At 58.6% G+C, this 24,265-nt stretch overlaps 2 protein-coding genes and 1 long non-coding RNA gene across 23 annotated transcripts in view; 1 reads left to right on the top strand and 2 right to left on the bottom strand.

The window, feature by feature from the left end:
* Positions 1–8,297, bottom strand: part of CAPN15 (calpain 15) — a 29,655-nt gene extending 21,358 nt beyond the window's left edge. For 2 of the 19 annotated variants that reach the window (XM_077984792.1, XM_077984800.1), the window contains exon 1: positions 8,068–8,271. The gene's annotated coding sequence lies outside the window, so the exon portion shown is untranslated. Of the gene's footprint in view, positions 1–1,520; positions 1,658–1,799; positions 1,864–7,304; positions 7,580–7,967 lie in introns of those variants that run through there. The other 17 variants (XM_077984787.1, XM_015125208.3, XM_077984789.1 and 14 more) reach the window with 17 other exon arrangements.
* Positions 8,298–8,639: 342 nt separating this feature from the next.
* On the top strand, positions 8,640–13,114 carry LOC144337786 (uncharacterized). The gene is made up of 3 exons (XR_013411293.1): positions 8,640–10,260; positions 10,354–10,839; positions 12,332–13,114. It is a non-coding gene; the product is annotated as an uncharacterized LOC144337786 (long non-coding RNA).
* RAB11FIP3 (RAB11 family interacting protein 3) overlaps positions 13,015–24,265 on the bottom strand; it is a 98,792-nt gene continuing 87,541 nt past the window's right edge. For all 3 annotated transcript variants that reach the window (XM_015125204.3, XM_028840763.2, XM_077984848.1), the window contains 6 exons: positions 22,565–22,705; positions 16,523–16,604; positions 15,630–15,767; positions 15,242–15,397; positions 14,918–15,058; positions 13,015–14,791 (listed from right to left, as the gene is read on the bottom strand). In XM_015125204.3, the coding sequence (XP_014980690.3) occupies positions 14,678–14,791; positions 14,918–15,058; positions 15,242–15,397; positions 15,630–15,767; positions 16,523–16,604; positions 22,565–22,705 (772 nt within the window). In that variant the 3' untranslated portion in view covers positions 13,015–14,677. The remainder of the gene's footprint in view (positions 14,792–14,917; positions 15,059–15,241; positions 15,398–15,629; positions 15,768–16,522; positions 16,605–22,564; positions 22,706–24,265) is intronic.

The raw sequence follows: 24,265 nt of genomic DNA, 5'->3' as shown, positions 1-24,265 counted from the left end.
GCAGAGGTGAGGCTGCCACTGCCCTGTGGGGACAAGTGGTTAATGAGCAGGGCCAACTGGCTAGTCCCTGTCCTGTATGAGGCATGCCACACACATACCCCATGAGGGCAGCAAGGAGTGTCCAGCCAAGGGATGCGCATGAGAAGGGCCAGTATGACCACACTGTCCACGACTCAGCACAGGGCTGAGTCCTGGAGGTGACCGTTGCCGCCCCACTCCATCTGTGGCCACTGAGGTCTGCTGGGGGTCTCTGGTGCTGGCCTTGACAGCCCACCTGTGGCAGGACAGGGTCTCAGGGTGCCTCTCAGTAGGTGGTGGGCTCAGTGGGCATGATGTGGGGATGTGACGCATGTTCCTGAGACTCCAGTGGGTGCAGGCAAAGGCACCTCCCTGGGTCAGCATCCCCACCTGGGGAGCTAGGAGCCCACATGGGAGCAGGGCTGGCACAGCAACCCCCAGCCTTGCGCGGGTGGCACCCACAGCTGCATCCACTCCACACACCTCACTGTCTTGCTAACTAATGACGTACATGGCTGTATACCCTGGGCCCTCCCCTGCCCCGCAGGTGACACAGGCGTGTACCACTCACACAGCACCTGCTCCCGGGCCCTGCATCTCGATCAGTCTTTCACCAGAGCCATCTCACCACCATGGGAACCACAGCGACCCCAACGAAGATACCCCACTGTCACCCCTGCCTGAGTTGGGGGTGTGTGGGGCAGCAGACAGAAAGCGGAGGCCCCTGTGTCCAGGCAGCTGGTGGCCCGGCCTGGCCCCACGGCAAACCCACTGCACCCTAGAACTGCACCCACCAGACCAGAGGCTGCTGGTCCAGACAGAAAACAAGAGCCAGCCACTACTGGGACAAAGCTCAGTCGGTCCCCACAACCCGAAGACAGGCACCTCTGCCTGTGTCCCCACTGACGCTAAGGCCCCCTGTGGAGGAGAAGGCCCCAAGGACGTGAAGCTCATCCATGAGGTGGGAGGGCTGAGGACAGGGCTTCCCATCGTCCCTACAAGAAACCAGGCCAGGGCCCCGCCCTGGGGGAGGACATGGACTACGACCGCCCATCCCCAGTGACAACTGGCAGGACAGCATTCTCCAGAAACAGGTGGAGGCCGCTCCCCAGGGACCAGGCACCCTCCTGGCTGAGGACAGTGGCGGGGGCCATGCACATGCTCCTCATCAGCCCCGCCCCAGTGCTGCCGTGGGGACGGGGGGCTCCATCTGGGGGCCGGGACCACAGCACAGGGGAGGCCACCAAAGCGTCAAACACCCCTGTCAGGACCCCAGGCAGTGCGCCCTCACTGTCACCTCCCACGACAGGACCACAGCCCAAACGGCTGGGAGAACCAGGCTCTTCAGGGCAGGCAGGACTGCGGGCTTCGAGGGGCTCTGTGAATCAAGGGCTCTGAGGAGAGGCCCCCAGCCATGGGCACTCCAACCCCGCTGCTCCACAAACAGTTCTGCAGCCCAAACAAACCCATAAATGAGCCGCGGTGCTTGGGAGCAAACTCACCTGAAGCTGCCGCAAGCTCCCGAGCCCTCTCTGTGCCGCGTCTGGGCTGCTGCCTAGGAAGGGAGGCATTTAATCAGGCCCCTCAGCTTCCACCCGGAGGACTCTGGCCCTGGAACACCAAGCCCCGCCTCCAGGCCTCTCTGCAGGAGCCAAAGTCCCTGGAAATCAGCCCCAGGAGACCTTTCGCCTTAGAAGCTTGTCTGTCCGAGAGCCAAAGGCAGCCTGGGGAGCATCATGGGCTCGCCTGCTTCCTCACTACCCTGGTTTAAGGCCCCTGACCTGTCCAGTGCAGTCAACCTCCGGCCAGCCAGGACCGCAGACAGGGCCATTCAAGATCCTGTCCGGACCTCCCACAGCCCGGCCCTGCTACAAGGAACAGGCCACGGGCAAGAGTCCATGAGTAGGGCAGCAGAGCTTACCAGGCACTGCCAGGGAAAGGTGCCCAGCTTGGGCAGGGCTCAGGCACACGGCCAGGTGGCCACCTACACTCCCCTGGATCCCGGCCCGAGTGCTACCCGGCCACTACAACTGCCAGCAGGGCGGCCACTGCTTTGAGCCAGGCAGCTTTGCTTCTCTCAGGTCCTGCTTTCCATGGTGGAGCGACTGCAGTGGACCGGACGCTCATACTCCCTGCGCCCTGTCCTTCCTGGGCCCTGTGTGCGGCCCACGGTGGCCTCCTCACTCAGCCATCACCTTCTTTTTTTTGGTTTTAAATTTTTGTTTCATTCTATTTTTTGAGATAGAGTCTCATTCTGTCACCCAGGCTGGAGTGCAGTGGCACAATTTCAGCTCACTGCAGCCTCCACCTCCCAGGTTCAAGCTATTCTGCCTCAGCCTCCCAAGTAGCTGGGATTACAGGCGCCTGCCACCACGCCCAGCTAATTTTTGTATTTTTAGTAGGGTTTCACCATATTGGTCAGGCTGGTCTCGAACTCCTGACCTCAAATGATCTGCCCGCCTCGGCCTCCCACAGTGCTGGGATTACAGGCATGAGCCACTGTGCCCAGCCCCTCACCCTCTTTGTGATCAGCATGAGGATGGTGTGCGGGTGTGTCCAGTGGCACAAGCATCAACTTTTTTTTTCCTTTTTTCTTTTTTTCTATTTTTTTTTTTTTTTTGAGACGGATTCTTACTCTGTCACCCAGGGTGGAGTGCAGTGGCCGGATCTCAGCTCACTGCAAGCTCCGCCTCCCAGGTTCACGCCATTCTCCTGCCTCAGCCTCCTGAGTAGCTGGGGTTACAGGCGCCTGCCACTACGCCCGGCTAGTTTTTTGTATTTTTAGTAGAGATGGGGTTTCACCGTGTTAGCCAGGATGGTCTCGATCTCCTGACCTCGTGATCTGCCCGTCTCGGCCTCCCAAAGTGCTGGGATTACAGGCTTAAGCCACCGCGCCCGGCCTTTTTTTTTTTATTTGTTTTTTGAGACAGAGTCTCACTCTGTCGCCCAGGCTGGAGTGCAGTGGCGCAATCTCGGCTCACTGCAAGCTCTGCCTCCCAGGCTTACGCCATTCTCCTGCCTCAGCCTCTGAGTAGCTGGGACTACAGGTGCCCGCCACCACACCCAGCTAATTTTTTGTATTTTTAGTAGAGACGGGATTTCTCCATGTTGGTCAGGCTGGTCTCGAACTCCTGATCTCAGGTGATCTGCCCGCCTCGGCCTCCCAAAGTGCTGGGACATGACAGGTGTGAGCCACCACGCCTGGCCTTTTTTTTTTTTTTTTTTTTTGAGACGGAGTCTCGCTCTGTCGCCCAAGCTGGAGTGCAGTGGCCCGATCTCAGCTCACTGCAAGCTCCACCGCCTGGGTTCACGCCATTCTCCTGCCTCAGCCTCCCGAGTAGCTGGGACTATAGGCGCCCACCACCTCACCCGGCTAGTTTTTTGTATTTTTTAGTAGAGACGGGGTTTCACCGTGTTAGCCAGGATGGTCTTGATCTCCTGTCCTCGTGATCCGCCCGTCTCAGCCTCCCAAAGTGCTGGGATTACAGGCTTGAGCCACCGCGCCCGGCCTTTTTTTTTTTTTTTTTGAGACAGGGTATCGCTCTGTCACCCAGGCTGGAGTGCAGTAGCGCCATCTCGACTCACTGTAACCTCTGCCTCCCGGGTTCAAGCAATTCTCATAGTTCAAGCAATTGTACTGTCTCAGCCTCCCAAGTATCTGGGTTATAGGCACACGCCACCACGCCTGGCTAATTTTTGTATTTTTAGTAGAGACAGGGGTTTTGTCACGTTGGCCAGGCTGGTCTCTAACTCCTGACCTCATGTGATTCACCCGCCGTGGCCTCCCAAAGTGCTAGGATTACAGGTGTGAGCCACTGAGCCCAACCGAATTCTACCTTTTTTTTTTTTTTTCCTGAGACAGAGTATCGCTCTGTCGCCTAGGCTGGAGCGCAGTGGCTCCATCTCGGCTCACTACAACCTCCGCCTCCCAGGTTCAAGCAATTCTACAGTCTCAGCCTCCTGAGTATCTGGGATTACAGGCGCACACCATGACACCCAGCTAATTTTTCTACTTTTAGTAGAGATGGGGTTTCGCCATGTTGGTCAGGCTGGTCTCGAACTCCTGACCTCAGGTGACCCAGCTGCCTCGGCCTCTGAAAGGGCTAGGATTACAGGTGTGAGCCACCACACCCAGCCCCAAATTCTATTTTTAACAGGAAAAAAAGGACCAGACAAGCACTCGTGGTTTTTGGCACTTCTCTATTTCTGTGCTTGCCAAGTGGTGGCAGGAGCAGCCCTGGTCTGGGCATCCCGGCGACCTCACTGGTGGCCAAGCAGAAGCCGCTGGGACACAGGGGGCACCTGTCACCGCAGAGAGGGAGACTGGGGCCTTGGGAGCCGTGTGGCCCTGGGCCCCAGAGTAGGCCTCTTGGCACCTCTTTCCCCACCAGCTCCGGCCTCTCTGCAGCCACCTTTTCAGGAGGGGCAGGAACTCCAGAAAGCTCCAAAACGTGTTGCCTTTCTCATTACAGGGGGCAGGGAGGTGGGGGGTAGGGAGTGGGGATCAGGCAGGCGGCAGAAGGTGTAAGAGGTTCAACCTGCCTGGGGGACTTTACTTACACAGGGCAGAGGCTGGGTGTGGTGGCGCCCACCTGTAGTCCTACAGTGCTCTGGGAGGCTGAGGCAGGAGGATCACTGGAGCCCAGGAGACAGTGACTATGACAGAAACCGCACTCTAGCGTGGGCAACAGAGTGAGACCCTGGCTCAAAAAAATAAAACTTAAAAAATTTAAAAAATAAACGGCAACTTTTTGAAGAAAAGTGAGGGGAAGGGCATGAGGAGGAATCCCCTCGTTGGCAGAGCGAGCTCCTTCCACAGAGGAAAGGACGCTGCAATCACTGTGACATTTCAACAAGCAGTGATGGCCCTGCGTCCTGACGTCCCGTCTCGGACCTCCAGGGAGAAGGGGATGGCAACCCTGGAAGCTTCCCTTTGATGTCAGGGAATCTGAGAAATCGTGGGATCTGGAGGCCAGGACGGTGAGGGTGATGCCCATGATCCGATGGGACTCAAGGGTCCACCCTGGTGCCCTAGATGAGTTCTGGGGAGGGCGGCCACGATGCTGGCTTCCCATGCAGCACTCGGGCAGGCCCCTCGAAGTGTGCAAAGCAACAGCCTGACGCAGCTCATCTTGGGGGGCTCACATGGTCCCTCCTGGGGTCCCTGCCCTGGGCTAGGATGCCCCTATCCTCTCACAGTCCCCATTCCTTGCACCCTGTGGGCCCAGCAGCAGCCCCTGTCCTAGTGGTACAATGTAGCTGTCCACAGACTCCATGCCCAGACACCTCCCCGGGCCACGCACCATGAGGTCTCCACCCAGCTGTGTGTGACCCACATAGTGACAGGGTGTGGCTGAACAGGTCTCCAGGCCCAGCTTCAACCCACAGCCTCCCTGCAGCGAGACACACATGTAAGGGTCACAGGCCAGCAAGCCTGTTCTCTCAGACTCAGAAACAAGCCGAGCTCAGGTGTGGCCGCGTCCACGCCATAGAGGCTGCTGTGCTGCTCTCCTGGAGCACCCAGGAGTCCCCCTTGGCCGCCAGAACCCAGGTATCCAGAGCTGCCTGTGGTGAGAGCCGACCCCAGGTGCTCACTGACCACCTGCGCCACACACGGCTGGACGGTGCTTGGCACTGGGCCTGCCAAGAAACAGAAACGGGCCCTGCCCTCGCAGCACCACATCCAGCAGGGAGACAGGGCGGTCACAGTGTAAGAGCTGCAGGCAGATCCCATGGAGGGGAGCCAGGGACCAGCTGCAGGGCAACATGAGAACTGCACAGACTTGAGCGTTCTCGCCAGTGTGGGGCATGAGAGTCCAGTAGCTCCACGAAGCTGAGGCACAGCCCGGTGGTGAGGAATCCCACATCCACACTGAGAGGCTACCAGGGATGCGGAAGAGCTTTAGGCAGAGAACAAGCCCAACTGGGCTTCTGGGCACTCCTGCTGGGCCAGGGTCTAGGGCAGGACCAGAGGGGCAGAGCAGAACAGGAGGGCAGAGCGCACGAGGCAGCCCCTGGGCTGGGGGTCTCTTTTCTGGGTGTCTGATGAGGAAACCACCCAAGCACAGCCCCCCGTCTGCTGTCATTTCAGCCTCACAGTCCAGGGCTGGGCGGTCGCCCAGGACAGATGCAGACCGGACAAGTCACCAGCTTTCCTGGGTTTCCGCCACTGTTTTTCAAAGACCCCAAGCTGTTTTGTTTAACGATGTCATCTGCCTTCTCAGCACCTTTCCACACCTAGTGCAGTGAATAGAGGCATCACACTGCAGGCCAGAGGGCTGGACCAGGGGCTGCTTGGCCACCAACGGCCATGTGGGTGGCCGGCCCCTCTCAGGTTCTTCATTGACCGGTTCAGGCCCATGAACAACACGCATGGTTTTGGAGGATTTTCTGAGCAGCAGAATCCTTCCCTTCAATTGCCTTGTATGAGCTGGTGGAAAGAGCAGGAGGTAGAGACCAGGCACTCAGCCTCCCTTGGCCCCTCCCTTGCCATCAACAGCTGTCTCCAGCTTTGGTTCCTCACCTGTGGCATTGGGGTTACCAGAGTGCTACCCAAGGCCAGGGCAAGGATAAAGTGAGGGATGCCCGGAGAGAGGGCCAGCAGAGCTTGAGGCTCTTACACAGATGCAGGATTACAGGGAACCAGCCGCTTCCTGCTCTCAGACACCAAGGTCTGTGGAGGCCCAGACAGGAGGCCCTGTGCAGTTACGAAGTCACTGAGCCTCGGGCTCTCCTGGGGCCTCAGAGGTCACTGGCTCGTCTGCCAATCAATGAGCTCTGGAGAGCCTCAGACGCAGAGACAGAAGCAGGAAAAAGAGGGGTGCTGCTCCCGCAAGCAGAAGGACTCAGAGGAGGCAAGGCACACCTAACCCAAGGCCAGGCCAAGCTGGTTCCTGCAGGATCTGCCTCCCCTGGAAAGACCAGAAAAACAATCTCTCTTGCCCCACTTCACAGTCGAGAAGTCACTTAGAACCGGAAGGCAGATCACCCCTATATCCTCACCCAGCCCCAGACTCTGGGAACGCGGAGGCAGTTACGGGACACTCCCACACTGAACTGTGACTCACGTTTCCGCATCCCTCAGACCTGGGCCGAGGAAGAGACCCGGGTTTCCCAAAGGAGAAGCACCAAACTCTTCAGCACCCAACGGAGTCCCAGTCTTCCCCACTGGCCCCTTACACCCAGGCCCCGCCTCAGGTTCTGGGTCTCACCATTGCTTTCCGGGTCCTGTTACCTGCAGTCTGGTAACAAACTCCAGGGCGGTAAGGGGGCCCCCGAGAGCTCACCTGGCCAGGGCCACGGACTACACAAGAGTTCCCCCCGTCAGGACTAGAGCGGTCCCTTTTGCAACCAGCAGGAACAGCTGGCTTGTCAGAGAACGGATCTGCAACTTCCCAGTTGGTGCCGCAGCAGCCCCAGAGGAACGCGGAAGAGAACACTGCCATGGCTGGCACAGACGGGGCTCCTGCCAGCCCCTCCACGCCAGGTGGCCGCCCCCAGGCCGTTCCCCAAGTGACAGGGGAGCCATGCCCGCACCAAGCACCACATCCCTAACGCGGCCGAGACCGCACGATGGACCCGGATATAAGGGCACTCAAGGGCAGGCAGGGCCGGGGCAGGCAGGACCGAGGCCGCCTCCTGTGTGCGCGGCCCCCGCGGCTGGCCTCGAGTGACCCACATGGCCCAGGTCCCTGCCGACTTCCCGCCTTCCTCTGGGCTCCTCTCCGAAGCATCGCCCAAGCCCAGCCCGGGCCCCCACCGGCCTGGAGGCGCTAGCGGGCGGCGGGCTGACCCCACTCGGAGGGCCCTGCCGTCCCTGCCCTGGCTCGGAGCCCGGCGCGCCCAGCCCCCGAGGCCTCCCGCGTCCCGCCAGGCCCGCGCTCCCCGCCGTCCTCCGAGCCCGCGCTCCCCGGCTGCGCGCCCGGCCCGGCCCGGCCGACGGGACTCACCTCCACAGCCCGGCGGCGCCGCCTCAGTCCTCGCGGCCCGGGCAGCGCGGCCCCGGCCCCCGGGCCCGCTCGCCCCCGCCGGCCGATCCACAACTTCTGCCTCCGGAGAGCGGCGGGGCCCCTCTCGCCGCCGGCCGCGCTGCCCGGACGGCCTCCCGCTCCTCAGCCGCGGAGCGCCCCGACCCGGCCCCGGCCCCGGTCCCTGCCCGCGTCCGGCGCCCGCCTTACGCTTCCTTCGTAGCGTAGCGCCCGGCCCGGGCCCCGCGGCTACGGCGCGCCCGGGGCGCACGCGGCGCTGTGAATCGCGCGTCCGGACTACGGCTCCCACAGGGCTGCGCGGCGCCTCCGGGGCGGAAGCTCGGGGCGGTGCCTGCGCGAGGCAGGCCGGGAGTTGTAATCCTCGGGTGGCGGCCTCCTAGCCTGCAGACCGCCTGGGCCACTCCGCCTGCCCGTGCTGCTGGAGACGGCCGGGCCCCGGGCCCCGGGCCTCGGTCCCCGGGAGGCGCCGCGCTCCAGGCTTATCAGGGAGTGGGACGGCCCGAGGTGCTGGGACTACAGCTCCCAGAGGGCCCTGCGAGGGGCACGGAGGGGCGCGGCCTTCCGCCGCGGCGTCGGCGCGTCCGGGGCGTCTCAGTCCCGTGGGGCTCGGGGGTGGCCGGGCCGGGGGCGTCCGTGTCCCGCGGGGCTCTGGGCGGCCGCCCTATTGGGGACCCACGACTCCGCCCCGACCCCGCCGTGTTCGCGAGAACCGGAGACCCCTTCGCTCCTCCCAGGGCACCCCTCGCGACACCGCGTGCTGTGCTTGGTCCCGGCGGCCAAGAGCGGCAGTGGCAACGGGACCGCCCTGGCCCGAGACGCGACCTGGCCTGGTAGCGTCGCTTGGGCACAGCCTCTCTAGGCCCCTTCCTTCTCGGTCGCGGAGGGACGCCATTAAATGGCCACGCCGGCGCCCAGCCAGGGCCTGGGGGAGGGAAGCCGGGGCGACTCCTGGGTCCTCCCAGGCCCCTTGCGCAGGCCTCATTCCCTCCCCGGAGGTCCCCTTCCCGCTGCCCTGAGGCCACTCTCCTGCCAGCAGCTGCTGGGCCGGCTCTCGGGAAAGTGCCTTGGCGTCAAGCTTATCAGGCTGCAGGGTGGGACGCGAGTGCTGAGGGCAGCCAGACTCCCGCTCTTAGGCGCAGATGAGGAGCCTGAGAAGGCAATGGCCCTGCAGGAGAGGGAGACACAGGAGCAGGGCTGGTCCCCTGAGAGTCCGGAGAGACGGTTTGGTTGTGCTCCGATTCTGTGGCGAGATTTACAAGTGGGAGGTTGGGTGACGATTGCTCCGGGGCCAGAAACTCTAAGCCAGTCTCAGCAAGACCTACAAGGCCAGGGCCAGTGCCCCTCAGAGGATATTCATGCTCCAGGAAAGCCAAGGATGGGCCTCCATCATGCTCTACATGGTGCAGTAGGGACACCTGTGTCCCACCTGGAGCTCGGCTTCTAGCTGCAGTCAGGGCAGAAGCTGGCAGGAGGGGTTTACTTCTGTCCTTGGAAGCTTTTGATAAGGACACTTCATTCCTGTGTCTTGGACACCCCCCTCTAGGTCTGCTGCCCCCTCTGTGAAGACAGGCAGGGCAGCTGGATGCGCCGTTCCCAGCCTATATCCATGCAAAGGCATCCCAAGGGCAGGAAATGCGTCCTCGGGGGCCAGTGGGGGTCTGGGGGCACAGAGGGCTGCAGAGTGAGAGCTGGCTCTCCTCTGGCAGATTACTGGCCAAATGGGGCTTTCGAACCACAGGAGAGGGTGCAGTCAAGGGTTGACTCAGGGACTGCAGGTTCCCTCCCCTTCCCAGTCCTTCCCTGGCACTGCCTAGGTGGCTCCCTGGCCAGGGGCCGGTGATCTAGCCGGCAGAAGGTTCATGGCATTATAACCTCCCAACCAGAGAAGCAGCTGCAGTTGAGCCTGTGGATCTGATGCTGAGGGCCCTGCCAGCTCACTGCAGAGTGGTCAGTTCTGGCCAGTTTTGCCAAGCCAGGCCCATTTGGGGTGAGGAGAGGGTGGGAGCACCCCAGCCCTCCCCAGTAGCTTGTCATGGTGGAGGAGGAAGCCCATTCACCCAGAAGAGGGCCTCAGGAGGCATCTTCAAGATGACTGAAGTTGCCCTGCACAAGGAGAGAGCTGGAGGGAATGGGTGCGATGAGAGAGAAGAGTCTCTCGTGCATCCGTGAGGCCAGCCTGTGATTGTCTTGAAGATTCTGAGTCACAAGACATGAGGCACACAGGCGTGAATTGTAAAAGCCTGCACAGCAGAAGGTAAGTGACTCTGGATTATCCAGACCATTGACCGAGCCCTGCTCCATGCCAGTGCAGTCCTGGCCTGAGGACACAACCCTCATATCCAGACAGACCTGAGCAGCTAATGCACGTGCGCAGAAGAGCCAAGAGGTGAGCCGTGATCCCCCCTTGAGGAGAAGAGGATGGGGAGGGCCAAACAGAACTGAGACTGGAGGCATCGGTTTAGGCACCCAGAGAAAGTCTCACTTGGACACAGCAGCAAATAGAACAGACCCCAGTGCCATCATGGAGCCCAGACTTGAGCACACAGGGACTTTGGCGTGGAGCACGAGGGTGCCAAGGCCTGCAGGTGGCTGACTTGTGTGCTCTGGTGCCATGCTCAGATTTGACGGGATGACCCTGCTATCACCTGCTTTGTGAGCCACACAGGCCTGCGTCAAAGACTATGGACCACCAGCCTGGGCAACACAGATAGTGAGACCCGTCTCCACTTAAAAGATAATTAGGCAGGTGTGGTGGTGCATGCTTGTGGTTCCTGCTACTCGGGAGGCAGAGGCAGGAGCATTGCTTGAGTCTGGGAGGTTGAGGTTGCAGTGAGCTGGGATGGCACATGGCGCTCCAGCCTGGGTAACAGAATGAGCCTGTCTCAAAAAAAGAACGGGTGGCCCAACAGGTGAAAACAATGGACGAGGCCCCGGGAGAAGTCCCTGCCCTTCTCTGCACCACTGCCTCCCGGTTCCTGGACTGCCAGCAGGTAGAGGGGCCAGGATGCCGTCCGGGGGGCCTGCTGAGGGGGTCCAACCTTCCTATACCTGCCCTTTAGCAGAGGCAGGCTGGGGCGGTCCTCATGTGAGGGGCTCTTGTTCCAGGGCAGGGGCAGAGCCGCTCCTCTCCATTCTGCCAGGCAAGACTCCTTAGTGCTCTTCCGTTGGGCAGAACTGACCAAGACTCAGAACATTCAATGTCAGGAACCAGCTGGGGACAGGATCTGCCTGCACAGTTGAGGGTGGGGGGGGGCGACACTCCAGAGGGACACGTTCAGGCCTCCCGGGGGGGTGCGGGCTTCTGGGCACGTCCACCAGGCATGCACACTGGCCGCCCCACCCTGCTCTCGCTCACCGACAAGGTCTCTGGCAGCCCTTACGGGAATGTTTCCATTTCATCCTGTGTCCTCCTGTCTTAAACTCCTTTGGGCTAGAGACCCCAATGGGTCATCGAGGTGGGGCCAGCTGGACTGTGTACAGGCTTCACGTTTAAAATCTAGCATGGAAATGAAACTGAGGTGCTCCTAGACCACAGTGGGGTATAAGAAGGAAGCTGCTCCCCTTCCCCTCCCTGGCTCTGGCCTGGAAGCGTGTAATGAGTCCCTCTCCCCACCTCCAGCTTCTCCCTCTAAGCAGGAATGGGCCCTGCTGGCACCACACAGAGACCCCTACGTAGGTGAGAGAGCAGGCCCTTTTCCTGGGAGCAGGAACTTGGCCTTGGACACGCCCACACCACCCATGTCACTCCTCAGTTCTAACTCATGAAGCAACCAGGGTTCCTGGGCTCTGTGACCTGGAATCATTCTGCTGCACCTGCACTGAGGGTTCAAGCACTCCTCACTGTAGGCCACGCCTGGTCCTCTTCCGGTCACCAGCCCACAGGCAGCAGCTGGGCTGAGGGGATGACAGACCTGGGTCCTCAGCCTCCCTGGGCTTGGTTTCTCCATCTGCATCTGAGAGTGATGGGCAGGCGGGCATCCCGGGCGGGGACAGGAGAAGAGAGAGATGCAGATGCAGTCTGCTTTCTGGATGCCAGACCAAGTGGTCTAGTTTTCAAGGCTTGTGTTTTTGGGGGACTCTTGATCAGATGAGACCACTCCCCACAGGCCGTTCCTTGTGGCTGCAGTGGCACTAAGCTCTCAGACTGCCTGGCTGCCCCTGTGACCTCAGGAGCCCACTCCCATCGGGCCCTGCCTTCTCTCCTTCCTATGCCTCTGGTGCTGGTCCTGTGTCTGCCCCCTCGTCTGAGGTATGTTCTCCCACCACCCTGCACATCACTGCCCTTTTAAATTCTTTTTGAAATGGGGTCTTGCTCTGTCGCCCAGGCTGGAGTGTAGCGGTGTGATCACAGCTCACTGTAACCTCCATCTCCTGGGCTCAAGCAGTTCTCCCACCTCAGCCTCCCAAGGAACTGGGACTACAAGTGTGCACCACCAAGCCTGGCTAATTTATTTTTTAGAGATGGGGCCTTGCTATGTTGCCCAAGCTGGTCTTAAACTCCTGGGTTCAAGCGATCCTCCTGCCTTGGCCTCCCAAAGTGCTGAGATTATAGCGTGAGCCTCTGTGCCCTGCCCCCCGCTTCTTCTCTTCATCCTGGGGACATGCTGACAGCTCTCCCGACAAGGGACGTACATCCCCAGAGGCAGGGATACTGACCCAGAGCTGTGATGCCCACACAGCCCTGTGCTGCCCCCTTTGCCCGGCCCCCCGCCCTCCTGAGGCCCACACAGCCCTGTGCTGCCCCCTTTCCCTGGCCCCACCTTGATGCTGTCTCAGCAACTCGTGAGGATCCAGAACCTAGCCAGAAAGCTGCCAGGCTCTGCTGGACCTGGAGGTGCAATCCTGCAGCCTTGGAAGGGTCTTGGTCTGACCAAGCTGCAGAGCCAGGCACGTCTCCTGGGTTCTGAGCTCAGACAACTGATGGCCCCGGACGCCTTGAGGGAAGCTGGGCCCGGCCCACAAGACTCCCACCCCACCCTGTGGCCCCCCGGAGGAAGGAGCCGGCCTCTGCGTGTGCAGTAACAGCTTTAATCTGTGGTGGCCCCTGCCCTCCTGCATCCAGGCAGGAAGAGCCGTTTCTTGAGGAATTAAAGCAGGAGCGTTTCCCACACTGTCTCCTGGGAGTCCATGCTTATAGCGACAGCACTGCTGAGTGGTGCCGTGTCACCAGGGCTGGGCCTGGGCACAGAGAGGCAGGGTGCCAGTCTTTATATATTATACATATATATATATATATATTTCATGTGTATACACAGATAGTTTTCTCTCTTGAAAGTATTAAAAAATTGATCAACCTTCAATCTATAAAAAATACCTACTCTACATGATAGAAAAATTTCTCCTCCAAGTTTACACTGATTTACACCCAAGGCTTTCCCCAAATGTACAATAGGAGGCGACTTCTTACATCCTAGCATGGAAGGCGGTGGATGCGGGGCCACACAGGTGCACGCACGCACGCACGCACGCACACATGCGCGCACTCACACGCAGCAGGTGGCCAGTCTTGGTGATGGGGTCTGGGCCCACCCGGGAATGCTGGGGGTCGGGGGCGGGCCTGCAGCCCTGTGGGGTGACACCGCTGCGCCTGGGGTGCGGACCCGAGAAGCGCAGCCCCTCCCGCTCTGCTGTGAGTCTTCCCTGCCCTCTCCCTCCTACAACACGCACCCTCGGGGAAGAACCACGATTTCTAAGTGAGACACAAACAAGAAAACAGGGTTCCTGATGTTTGGACTCTGGCCTGGGGAGTGCGTGGGGAGGGTGTGGCCTTTAGGAGGCCAGGTCAGGCCGCACCTGTGGAGAAGCAGCACCTGGGAGCCAGAGGAGCCTGCAGCATCCACCCCACCCAGGGAGAGAGCGCCACACAGCTGTAATCTCAGGTCCTGATGTCGGAGTGGAGGGCCCCAGTGGCTCCTGCCCGACCCCCATAGGTGGTCAGAGCCCCCAGGGGTTACTGCAGCGAGGAATGGGCCATGGGAACAGCCACATGGCCTGGAGGCCCCAGAGCTGGACTGAGGTGACCACATCTGACTGGGCAATGGCCCAAGCAGCGTAGGTAGAGCTGGGGAAATGCACCAGCCTTGCCCACCCGTCCTTCCCGCACCACCATGTCTGAGGTGAGGGTCCGGGAGCCCGTCAGCCATCAGCAGCGGCTCAGCATGGGTGAAACGGCACCAGGGTACTTGTGTGGGTGGCTTAGGCAGCAGCACCCCTGGAAGGACCCGTTTTCTTCCTTTCTTCCCAATAGGGCTGCATGTGGAAAGGGACCACCACAAGGAGGCCATAGCGGGGCTCACCCCACACCTCTGCACAGAGAGGCTTTCCAACCCATCCTGCTGAACTGAAGTATAGGCGTTCACAGCCAGGGTGACTTAGGGCTGGAAAGCTCTGGGCCCCCCGAAAGGTCAGCGCTGATGGATGGCCCCGCCACAACCCTCACCCTCTATGGACCCCGGGCCCTGGGACTTCCCTTTCTCCCTCTCCTCTCCACCACCCTCTGCCCCTTTGGCAGCCCCTGTCTTTGGCGGCCCCAGCCCAGCTGCATGAGGACTCCCTGCATGCTCTGGGCACCGTCAGCTGTGGGACCTGCTGGTCTTGGCTCCTCACGGTGTGACGGGACCACTCCAGGGTGCTGGAGTCCCGAATCCAGCCCAGGCTGGGCCTTCCTGCCTCTACTTGACCTCCAGGATGGACGGGTTGGTCTCCATGATGGCCACGATGATCCTGTCGATGTAGTCCTGCAGGCGGAAGTTGATCTCCTCCTGCTTCTGAATTGCCTCCATGAGCTGTAGGGAGAGCAGGCAGTCAGAGCTGAGGCGCACGGGCCACAGGCCACAGTGCATAAACCACAGCGCACAGACAGTGCGGGCTGTAAACCCCAGGCCACCCTGTGCAGGCACGGGATGTGTTACCTCATCTCGGGAGACAGAGCTGATCTCTGCAGCCAGGGACTCAGAGAAGGCTGTGGAGAAGAGGCTCTTGGCGCCCTGGATGCTGAGGGTAATGATCTGCCCGTTCAGCTCCTCGTTCTGCTCCTTAAGGTTGCGGTTGTCCTGGGAGGGCACAGCAACATCACTACTGGGCTGTGGCCCCTGCAGATGGCTGAGCAGGGACAAGGACTGCCCAGGGAAAAAGGCCTCCAGCTCAGATGCTGACCCTCCATGTCCCCACCTTCCCAACCAGCCTTGTGGAACATTCTGCAGGAATGTGAGGGAGGGAGGCCCAGGCCTGCCCACCTGCTTCAGCCTGCGGACCTCCTGCTCCAGCTCGCTCTCCCGGGCGCGGCTGTGGTACTCCTGCAGGCCCATGCTGCTGCTGCGGCCCCGCCGCTGCTCAGCTTCCAGCTTCAGGAGCTGCAGGTGCTCCAGCTGCTTTCGGAGGTCCTCGATCAGCTGCAGGGCAACCGCTGGGTGAGCCGGGGGGCCTGGGCTCCCAGGGGACACCATCAGCCATCACTTGGCTGTAGAACCTCAGGGTTGATCTGGCCGTCTCTCGGGAAGACGACACACACCAGCAGCTATGTCCAAAACTCACAGCCAAAAGCTAGCATCTTAGGAAACAAAGGCTTCCCCTGGGGCAGGCTGGGGGCAGGACTGGCATGGGGCAGGGTGGGTGCCAGCTCACCTCCTGTGTGGCCTCCTTGTCCCTCTGGAACTGGTGCCTCTCGTGACTCAGCCTGTCCCCCATCCTCCTCTTGTTCTCCTGCTCTTCGCTGAGCCGCAACGTCAGCGACTCTATCTCATCCAACAGCTTCTGCTTCTCCTGCAGGGGTGGACACCTGCCCTGGATGTGCGTTGCCCTCCCACCTGTGCATGCAGCTTGCCCCGGTCGTCTGTCCCTCCAGTCTCTGAGTCTCCCAAACAGCAGCATGGTAGCCCCCGTGTTGGAGCGCGACAGGGCTGGGTCTGAGCCTTCTTGCCTCTCAGTGGAGGTCAAGGCCACCTGCCTCTGGGCGCCTCACACACACAGGCCACGAGGGCCATTTCTCATGAGGGGCAGGAAGGACCTTTGTGTGGACAGGAACTGACTCAGTGGCTGTGGGCAGCTCCAGCCGGGCTCCTCTGGTTCACGGGAGCCAGGGCCCAAGTGCTCTGAGAATATCCTTCCTGGGAGCTTCCCAGAGCACAGCTGGTGAGGTGGGGGGAGGGAGGTCTCACAGTGATGAGCTGGGGTGCGGGAACCCCACATGCAGCCTCTGCCTCCACGTCTGCAGGGGTCGGGGTGTGAGTGGCTGGCTGATGCCTTCCCCTTGGAGGACAATTCCCAGATTCAGAGCCCTGGGTCCATCTAGGAGTGAGCCTCTGGGCCCTGCTCCTGTGGGTGGAGCCTCTGGGCCCTGCTCCTGTGGGTGGAGCAGGTCCGGTGCCTTCCAGTGGCCTGGGCCCTGAGCTGGCCCTGTTCCCTCACACACAGCACAGCATCCTGCTCAGCACAGAGCTCAGGGCTACCTCGGCTGCCCCACAGGCAGGGCACGGGCTGGGCCCACTAGCCACAGCTCCAGGATGTAGGCAGCTCACCTCCTCCAGGCGCTCAATGTTGGCCTTCAGACAGGGCGTGCAGGACCGGAGCTCACTGTTCTCCTCGTCCAGTTGCTGTAGCCTGGGACACGAGAGCAAAGCTGAAACTCACTCTGGGAAGCATGTGCCTCTGCAGGACCAGAGCGCCCCGTGTCTCAGGGAAACCCTGCTGGGGCTGCCCTGTGACACACAGACGCCCCCAAATGACCAGGGCCAGTCCTTAGGTGCCCACCCAAGTGCTCCGGGCAGAGCTTTTCTGTAATCTTTGAAGGATTTTATTTTTTATTATTTTATTGTATTTATTTATTTATTTTGAGACGGAGTCTCGCTGTGTCGCCCAGGCTGGAGTTCAGTGGCGCAATCTCGGCTCACTGCAAGCTCCGCCTCCCGGGTTCACGCCATTCTCCTGCCTCAGCCTCCCATGTAGCTGGGACTACAGGCGCCCGCCACCACACCCGGCTAATTTTTTTTTGTATTTTTATTAGAGATGGGGTTTCACCGTGTTAGCCAGGATGGTCTTGATCTCCTGACCTCATGATCCGCCCGTCTCGGCCTCCCAAAGTGCTGGGATTACAGGCGTGAGCCACCGTGCCCGGCCTTATTTTTTATTTTATTTATTTTATTTTTTTTGAGGAGGAGTCTCACTCTGTCACCAGGCTGGAGTGCAGTGGCGCAATCTTGGCTCACTGCAACCTCCACCTCCTGGGGTTCAAGCAATTCTCCTGCCTCAGCCTCCTGAGTAGCTGGGATTACAGGCGCCCACCATCACGCCTGACTAATTTTTGTATTTTCAGTAGAGACGGGATTTTGCCATGTTGGCCAGGCTGGTCTTGAACTCCTGACTTCAGGTGATCCACCCACCTCAGCCTCCCAAAGTGCTGCGGTTACAGGTGTGAGCCACCGCACCCGGCCCTCTTCTCTGTTTATTAATAGTCATTTATTTGTGTCACGATGGACTCATGAACTTTATGTTTTGGATTGTAATCCAATGCTATCACTATGAGTTTGTTACTTGAACTGTTCCAGCTTTGGCGTCTGGCAACTCCTTCAGCTGGCCCGTGTCCCTCTGACATACCCTGTGTCTGTGCTCATGGCAGGGGGGGGTTTAGTGTAAGCACTTCCTCATTTTCAGATACTACACACTGCTGCAGGCTCAGCCTGCCTTTTCCCGTCCCAGCCTCAGAACTGGCCATTTCTCCAAGGAACCCTGGATCTTCTCCATAATCCAGTTGTCCTCACTATCCTGTTACCCTGCCATCCCTTCTAATTCAACCTAACCTGCACCCACACCCAGAATTTGGTGTAAGATGGAAACCCAGGGGCAGCACAGGGCTGGGCGGGAAGGGCTTCAGGTGTCCTCTACCCAAGAGGGGACTTGCTCTTGCTTTGCAGAACTGATGATTGAGACCAGGGGCAAAGCAGATGCAACCCCTTCCCAAGAGCACCTGCTGGCCTCTGCACCACCAGGGAGGCCACGGGGTGCCCAGGACAGGCGTGCTCCCAGGGACTTGTCTGGGGCTGGTCAGACCCTTGGCCACAGGCGTTCGTCAGGAGGACAAGGGCACTCACTGGTGTCACTCCGGTGTGTGTTGGTGCTCTGCAGTCCAGACTCCTCCTCTAGGGTGGGGATGGGTGTGACCCAGCTGTATGTGGGGGGGGACCCTCCTGTGTGAGCCTTGCCTTCACCCAACTTCCACAGTTCCTGGTGCTACCCACTTCTGAGCCTTCATGTACCAAGATGCAAACCCCGGTACGTGTCGCCTGCGTGGCTGCCCCGAGATGCAAACCCCGGTACGTGTCGCCTGCGTGGCTGCCCCGAGATGCAAACCCCGGTACGTGTCGCCTGCGTGGCTGCCCCGAGATGCAAACCCCGGTACGTGTCGCCTGCGTGGCTGCCCCGAGATGCAAACCCCGGTGTAGCTGCTGGCGCAGGGTGTTGTGTGTGTTAGGAGTGTGTGCAGCTGTGCTTTCTGGGCTACACCTTTGCCATCTGCCTTTCCTGTTGTTTTGCTGACCAGAGCATAGTAAGCTCCATTCTCCACCTCTAACCCTGGAGTCCAGATGGCTCTACCTACAGTTGTTTTCTCCTTTCAGAGTAACACTTGCATGTTTTGTTCATAATTATTGAAAGCAAATTATGTTTTAATTCTATTGAATTTCAAAACTACAGACATGCAAAGAGAAGAAAATACAGAGCTGCACAGCTTCACGCACAGCAGCGCTGCCCTCCCGAAGCCTGGCCCCTCTTTCTTTCCTCCTTGCCCCAGTCTCTCACTGTCCATCAGACACACTCAGCTCTGCCCAGCGCTGGGGTCAGTCTTTCTGCCTTCTTTCCTTTCAGTATCAGGCTCGGGGGAGTCTACTCACATTTTTTGGAAGGACGAGCTATGCTACGTGGCAAAAGCGAAGGCTTCCCTGGGCTTCCTTGGCTCACATGCTGCTAGAAAGCACCACACACCAGGGCCACATTCACCCAGTTCACTCTGCCTGATGATGGGTCATGTACCCCAACGCCAGGGGTTCAGCGGGTGCCATAACCCGCAAATCAGGCCCTGGCCTCTGTGGACATGCCACTGTGGCCCCATCAGCCTTCACTCCAGCTCTCTGTAGCCTGCCAGGGGCTCCCATACTTTCTGGAGGCCCCTGGGGGCCCCACTCCCAGAGGTACCTGGCCTTTCCTAGAACCTCTTCCAGGCCCTGTGTCCTGAGATTCAGATCTCTGCCTGTGACCTTCGTACAGCCCCATTCTGCTGATGACACATATTCTTCTTTCCCGGTCCCTAAACAAGGATGTCCAAAGTTCCGGTCTCTCCACTCCTCCATCTTCTCTATGCCCTTTCAGCTTTAACTTTCATCTCTACTGAGGCCCCGCGCCTGAAATCCAGCTGTTTTCTAGGCACTGCAACTGCAAAGACGGCCAGCCCTGCTGCTCCCAGGAGGTTCCGATGCAGGTGCTGGGGGTCCTGCCTCCTGGCCCTCTGCTCCTGAGGGACCCCGGACTGAGACTGTCATTGCACTGACCAGGGTCTTCCTATACACCAGACGGGCAGAGGCCAAGCTGGGGAAGTCCCCAAGATGCCAGAGGCTTCCGTGCTGGGTTGACTGCAGGGGCCTCTGAGGGCCTGAGCAGCCCTGAGAACCACAAGGTTGCTGGTGGCCACTCCAAGAAGCTGCAGGAGACTGACAAGGTCCAGAACACGGTGGCACTGTCCCCAAGGGCTTAGGGCGGGTAGGCGGCTTGCTCACAAGAGGCAGTGACACTGGGCCCTGCTTGCTCCCTGAGGGCCTCGTGAGACCCCTATCTTGTGCCCCTCCACACCAGAGCACACAGAGGAGGCAGGATGTCCACACAGCTGTGCCTCAACCTCAGCCCCAGTGGACAGGTGCCACGGGAGGTGCTCCCTGGTGCTCACAGACGAGAAACGTACTTTAATTTGGAGCCCACTCAACTGTACTGTGCCAAGGCCAGGGGAGAACACTGTCCTGGCTGCCCTGACCTTGCTCCCCAGAAGACGGCGCCCCACTGCGATGGCAGGCACGGAGGCCTCCCTGTGCAGGGCATCCCGCACAGCTCTCTGCGTGCAGGCTCCTTCCTGCCACCCACTTTTGAAAACGCCTAGGAGCTCTTCTTAGATAAGGCAAGTATCTTAGCTTTAAGAGCTGGAAGGAACACAAGCAAAAGAACCTGAAATCCCTTTATGAATATTTAAAGCAACTGTATTTCAAAATCTAAAAGTAGTACATGCTCAGTTTAAAGAAGCCACATGAGGTGGTTCAGGCCCATAATCCCAGCACTTTAAGAGGCTGAGGTGGCTCTGCTGAGAGTATGGGGAAGGAAAAAAAACGACAACCAAAAATCCCAACAACAGCAACAAAACGAGGCCAAGGTGGGAGAACTGCTTAAAGCTAAGAGTTCAAGACCAGCCTGGGCAACATAGCAAGACCTCATCTCTACCAAAAAGGAAAAGTTAGCCGGGTAAGATAGAGCACACTTACAGCCCCAGTGACTCGGGGGCTGAGGCAGGAGGATTGCTTGAGCCCAGGAGTTCAAGTCTGCAGTGAGCCATGACAGAGCCACTGCACTCCAGCCAGGGCACAGAGCAAGACCCCATCTCAAAACAGACAGACAAACAAAAAACTGTATAAAACAACTTCCTCCACTCTCACTACCCAGACACACAAGGATAGACAACTCTAGATTCCTCTGATTATAGGTATTTTAAATTACCTGATGCTTTTTACCTTTACAGAACCGTTCCTTGCAAATGTATTTGTAAACACACACCAGGAATCCACAGCACGAGTTCCCAGATGGAGAAGTACGCGAGGCACTGTGCTGCTTTAATATTAGTTTGTGCCTCGGCTGGCACGGTGGCTCACGCCTGTAATCCCAGCACTTTGGGAGGGCGAGGTGAGAGGATTGCTTGAGCCCAGCAGTTCAAGACCAGCCTGGGCAACACAGCAAGAACCCCCATCGCTATTAAAAATAATGATGTTTTGGCTGGGCACAGTGGCTCACACCTGTAATCCCAGCACTTTGGGAGGCCGAGGCAGGTGGATCACAAGAGTTCAAGACCATCCTGGCCAACATGGTGAAACACCATCTCTGCTAAAAATACAAAAAATAGCCGGGTGCAGTGGTGCGAGCCTGTAGTCCCAGCTACTAGGGAGGCTGAGGCAGGAGAATGGCTTGAACCAAGGAGATGGAGGTTGTGGTGAGCTGAGATCGCTCCCTGCACTCCAGCCTGGAAGACAGGGCGACACTTGGTCTCAAAAAAAAAAAAAAAGGCCAGGTGCCGTGTTTCACGCCTATAATCCCAGCACTTTGGGAGGCCAAGGTGGCTGGATCATGAGGTCAGGAGATCGAGACCATCCTGGCTAATACTGTGAAACCTGTCTCTACTAAAAATACAAAAATTTAGGCAGGTGTGATGGCAGGCGCCTGTAGTCCCAGCTACTTGGGAGCCTGAGACAGAAGAATGACGTGAACCTGGGAGGCGGAGCTTGCAGTGAGTCGAGATTGCACCACTGCACTCCAGCCTGGGTGACAGAGCAAGACTCCATCAAAAAAAATAATAATTAAAAAATAAGTAAAAAAATAAAAAATAATTTTTCCCTTTATTTTTTTTATATATATATATTTTAATTAAATTGTTTTTGGAGATGGAGTCTCACTCTGTCATCCAGGTTAGAGTTCAGTGGCACAATCTCAGCTCACTGCAACCTCTGCCTCTGGGTTTAAGTGATTCTCATGCCTCGGCCTCCCAAGTAGCTGAGATTACAGGCGCGTGCCACCATGCCTGACTTTTTTTTGTTGTTTAGTAGAGACAGGGTTTTACCTTGTTGGCCAGGCTGGTCTTGCACTCCTGACCTCAAGTGATCCACCCACCTCGGCCTCCCAAAGTGCTGGGATTACAGGCGTGAGCCACTGTGCCCTGCCTCCTTTATGATATATTTTAATATAGTATCGTTAATCTTCTTCCTTATTGTTTTCCCACTTTTTCTGACTCATCCAAGGCTATGTCTCCAGATGAATGTAAAAGTAATTTTGTCAAGTTCCCTTAAAAAAAGATTGGTATTTTATGCAAAAAAATTAGCTGGGTGTGGTGGTGGGCACCTGTAGTCCCAGCTACTTGAGAGGCTGAGGCAGAAGAATGATGTGAACCCGGGAGGCAGAGCTTGCAGTGGGCTGTAATCGCGCCACTGCACTCCAGCCTGGGGGAGAAAGCAAGACTCTGTCTCAAAAAAAACAACCCCAAAAAACAAAAAAAAAAACAAAAAAAAATTAGTGTTTTAAACAGACTGGATATATTGTAGACGTAGATTTAGAGAAACCAACACCCACACAGGGTCAGTCTTTGAACTGATTTCTTGTGGCTTTTTGGGGAGTTTTAAGGTCTTCACCACATAGCTTTTCCCCTTTTTCTAAAATTCAGGTTATTCCTAGCCACTGCAGCGTTCTGGGGTGGACAGGCTGTCAGGGAACCTCTCCTACCTGGCCTACAGCATTCTGGGATGGGCGGGCTGTGGGGAACCGCCTACCTGGCCTGCAGGTTCTCGATCTCGATGCTCTTCTCCCTCTCCATCTTGCACAGGAGCTCCTTCTGCCGACGGGTCTCTTCCAGGACCATCTCGCAGGCTCTCAGCTCCTGCTCCTTCAGCTGCTCCTCCAGGGCGTTTGCTCTTGAAAGGCAAAAGGAGGAGCTGAGCTGTCTCCAGGCAGGGTGTGCAGTGGCTCCACCCATGCCCAGAAGCTGCCTCAGGACCTCCAGAGAACCTGCCGCCACCAGGGAGGAGGGCCGAGAAGGGCATCCCCGAGCTCTGATCAAGGCAGTTCTGAAGCAGCGCACACACCCCCAGATAGCCTCGCCTTCCACACTAAAGGCAGCTAGGGGTGGCCAGAGCAGTGTCCACTGCACCCCGGCCCAGCTGATACCCACAGGCACTGCCCGCTTGTGCTATGTGGACTGCAGCACCCCGAGGGCCCGAGCCCGCCAGGTGACCGCCCCTGGTGCACTCTGTTCATGCAGCTGCTCCACCTGCGGCCACTACACACAGTGAGTGAGCTCAGGGCCCAGAGGCACGGAGCCTCGGAGCCTCGGAGCCTCGGGAAGGAACGTGAAGGTACCAGGGTCCAAGGGCCACAGCATTTCCAGGAAGTGAGTCTGATGAAGCACATGGCCCGTGGCAGCTGAACACCGGGGAACTGAGTGTGCGGGCGGTGTCTGCCTTCAGCTGCAGTATAGTCGGTTCATGGCACATCTCCCAAAGGTGCTCACGAGGCTTCCTGAGTTGCCAGGTCCACATGGGAGCCAGGACGAGTCTACCTCTGGCTGCTGGGCACATCTGGGCCCCAGAGGCTGTGAGGGGCCACAAGTGGAGGGGGGCCCACTCTGCTCCCAGTCCCCTCCAGGCTGGGGAAGTGGGTATAGAGACCAGTCCCATCCAGGTCACCTCAGAGCAGAGGCAGGGCAGGTGTCAGCTAGACCACAGGGAAAAGACGACATTCCCACGGGGCGGGGAGACCCTGGCCTTCCCTAGATCTTCACAACCACCTGCAGGAGACAGGACTGGACTGTCCCAAAGAGAAGGGCACAGGCCCTGCCCACTGACACAGCACAGCCCAGGCCCTGAAGCCCTGCCTTGCACAGAGCCTCTTATCCTTGTGGTGCCTCACACGCAGGAGTGGACGGATGGCCAAAGATCACCAGACACAACAGGCAAGCTTTCAACAGGAACTGGCCAAAGCAAACACCAAGCGAGGACCCCAGGGAGACACATGATGCAGGAGACAGTGAGGAAAGGTCCCTGAGCCAGTGCCCTCCGCGAGCCAAGAACCACAGCTGCAGGGTCAGGGCGGGCCGCTGCAGAACAGACAGACAACAAGGAACAGCTCCCAGGAACTGAAAGTGTGGGAAGGACGATCTAAACCTCCGATCAAGATGTTGGGCTCACGCCTGTAATCCCAGCACTCTGGGAGGCCGAGGTGGGCGGATCACCTGAGATTGGGAGTTCGAGACCATCGTGACCAATGTGGTGAAATCCCGAATCTACTAAAAATACAAAAATTAGCCAGGCGCAGTGGCACATGCCTATAATCCCAGCTACTTGGGAGGCTGAAGCAGAATTGCTTGAACCCGGGAGGCAGAGGTTGCAGTGAGCAGAGATTGCACCATTGCACTCCAGCCTGGGCGATACAGCAAGGCTCTGTCTCAAAACACAAAACAACAAACTGAAGGCTGA

This window comes from Macaca mulatta, chromosome 20 (genome assembly GCF_049350105.2).
Source record: "Macaca mulatta isolate MMU2019108-1 chromosome 20, T2T-MMU8v2.0, whole genome shotgun sequence".
Lineage (NCBI taxonomy): Eukaryota > Metazoa > Chordata > Mammalia > Primates > Cercopithecidae > Macaca > Macaca mulatta.
This window is presented reverse-complemented; position numbering and strand designations above follow the sequence as displayed.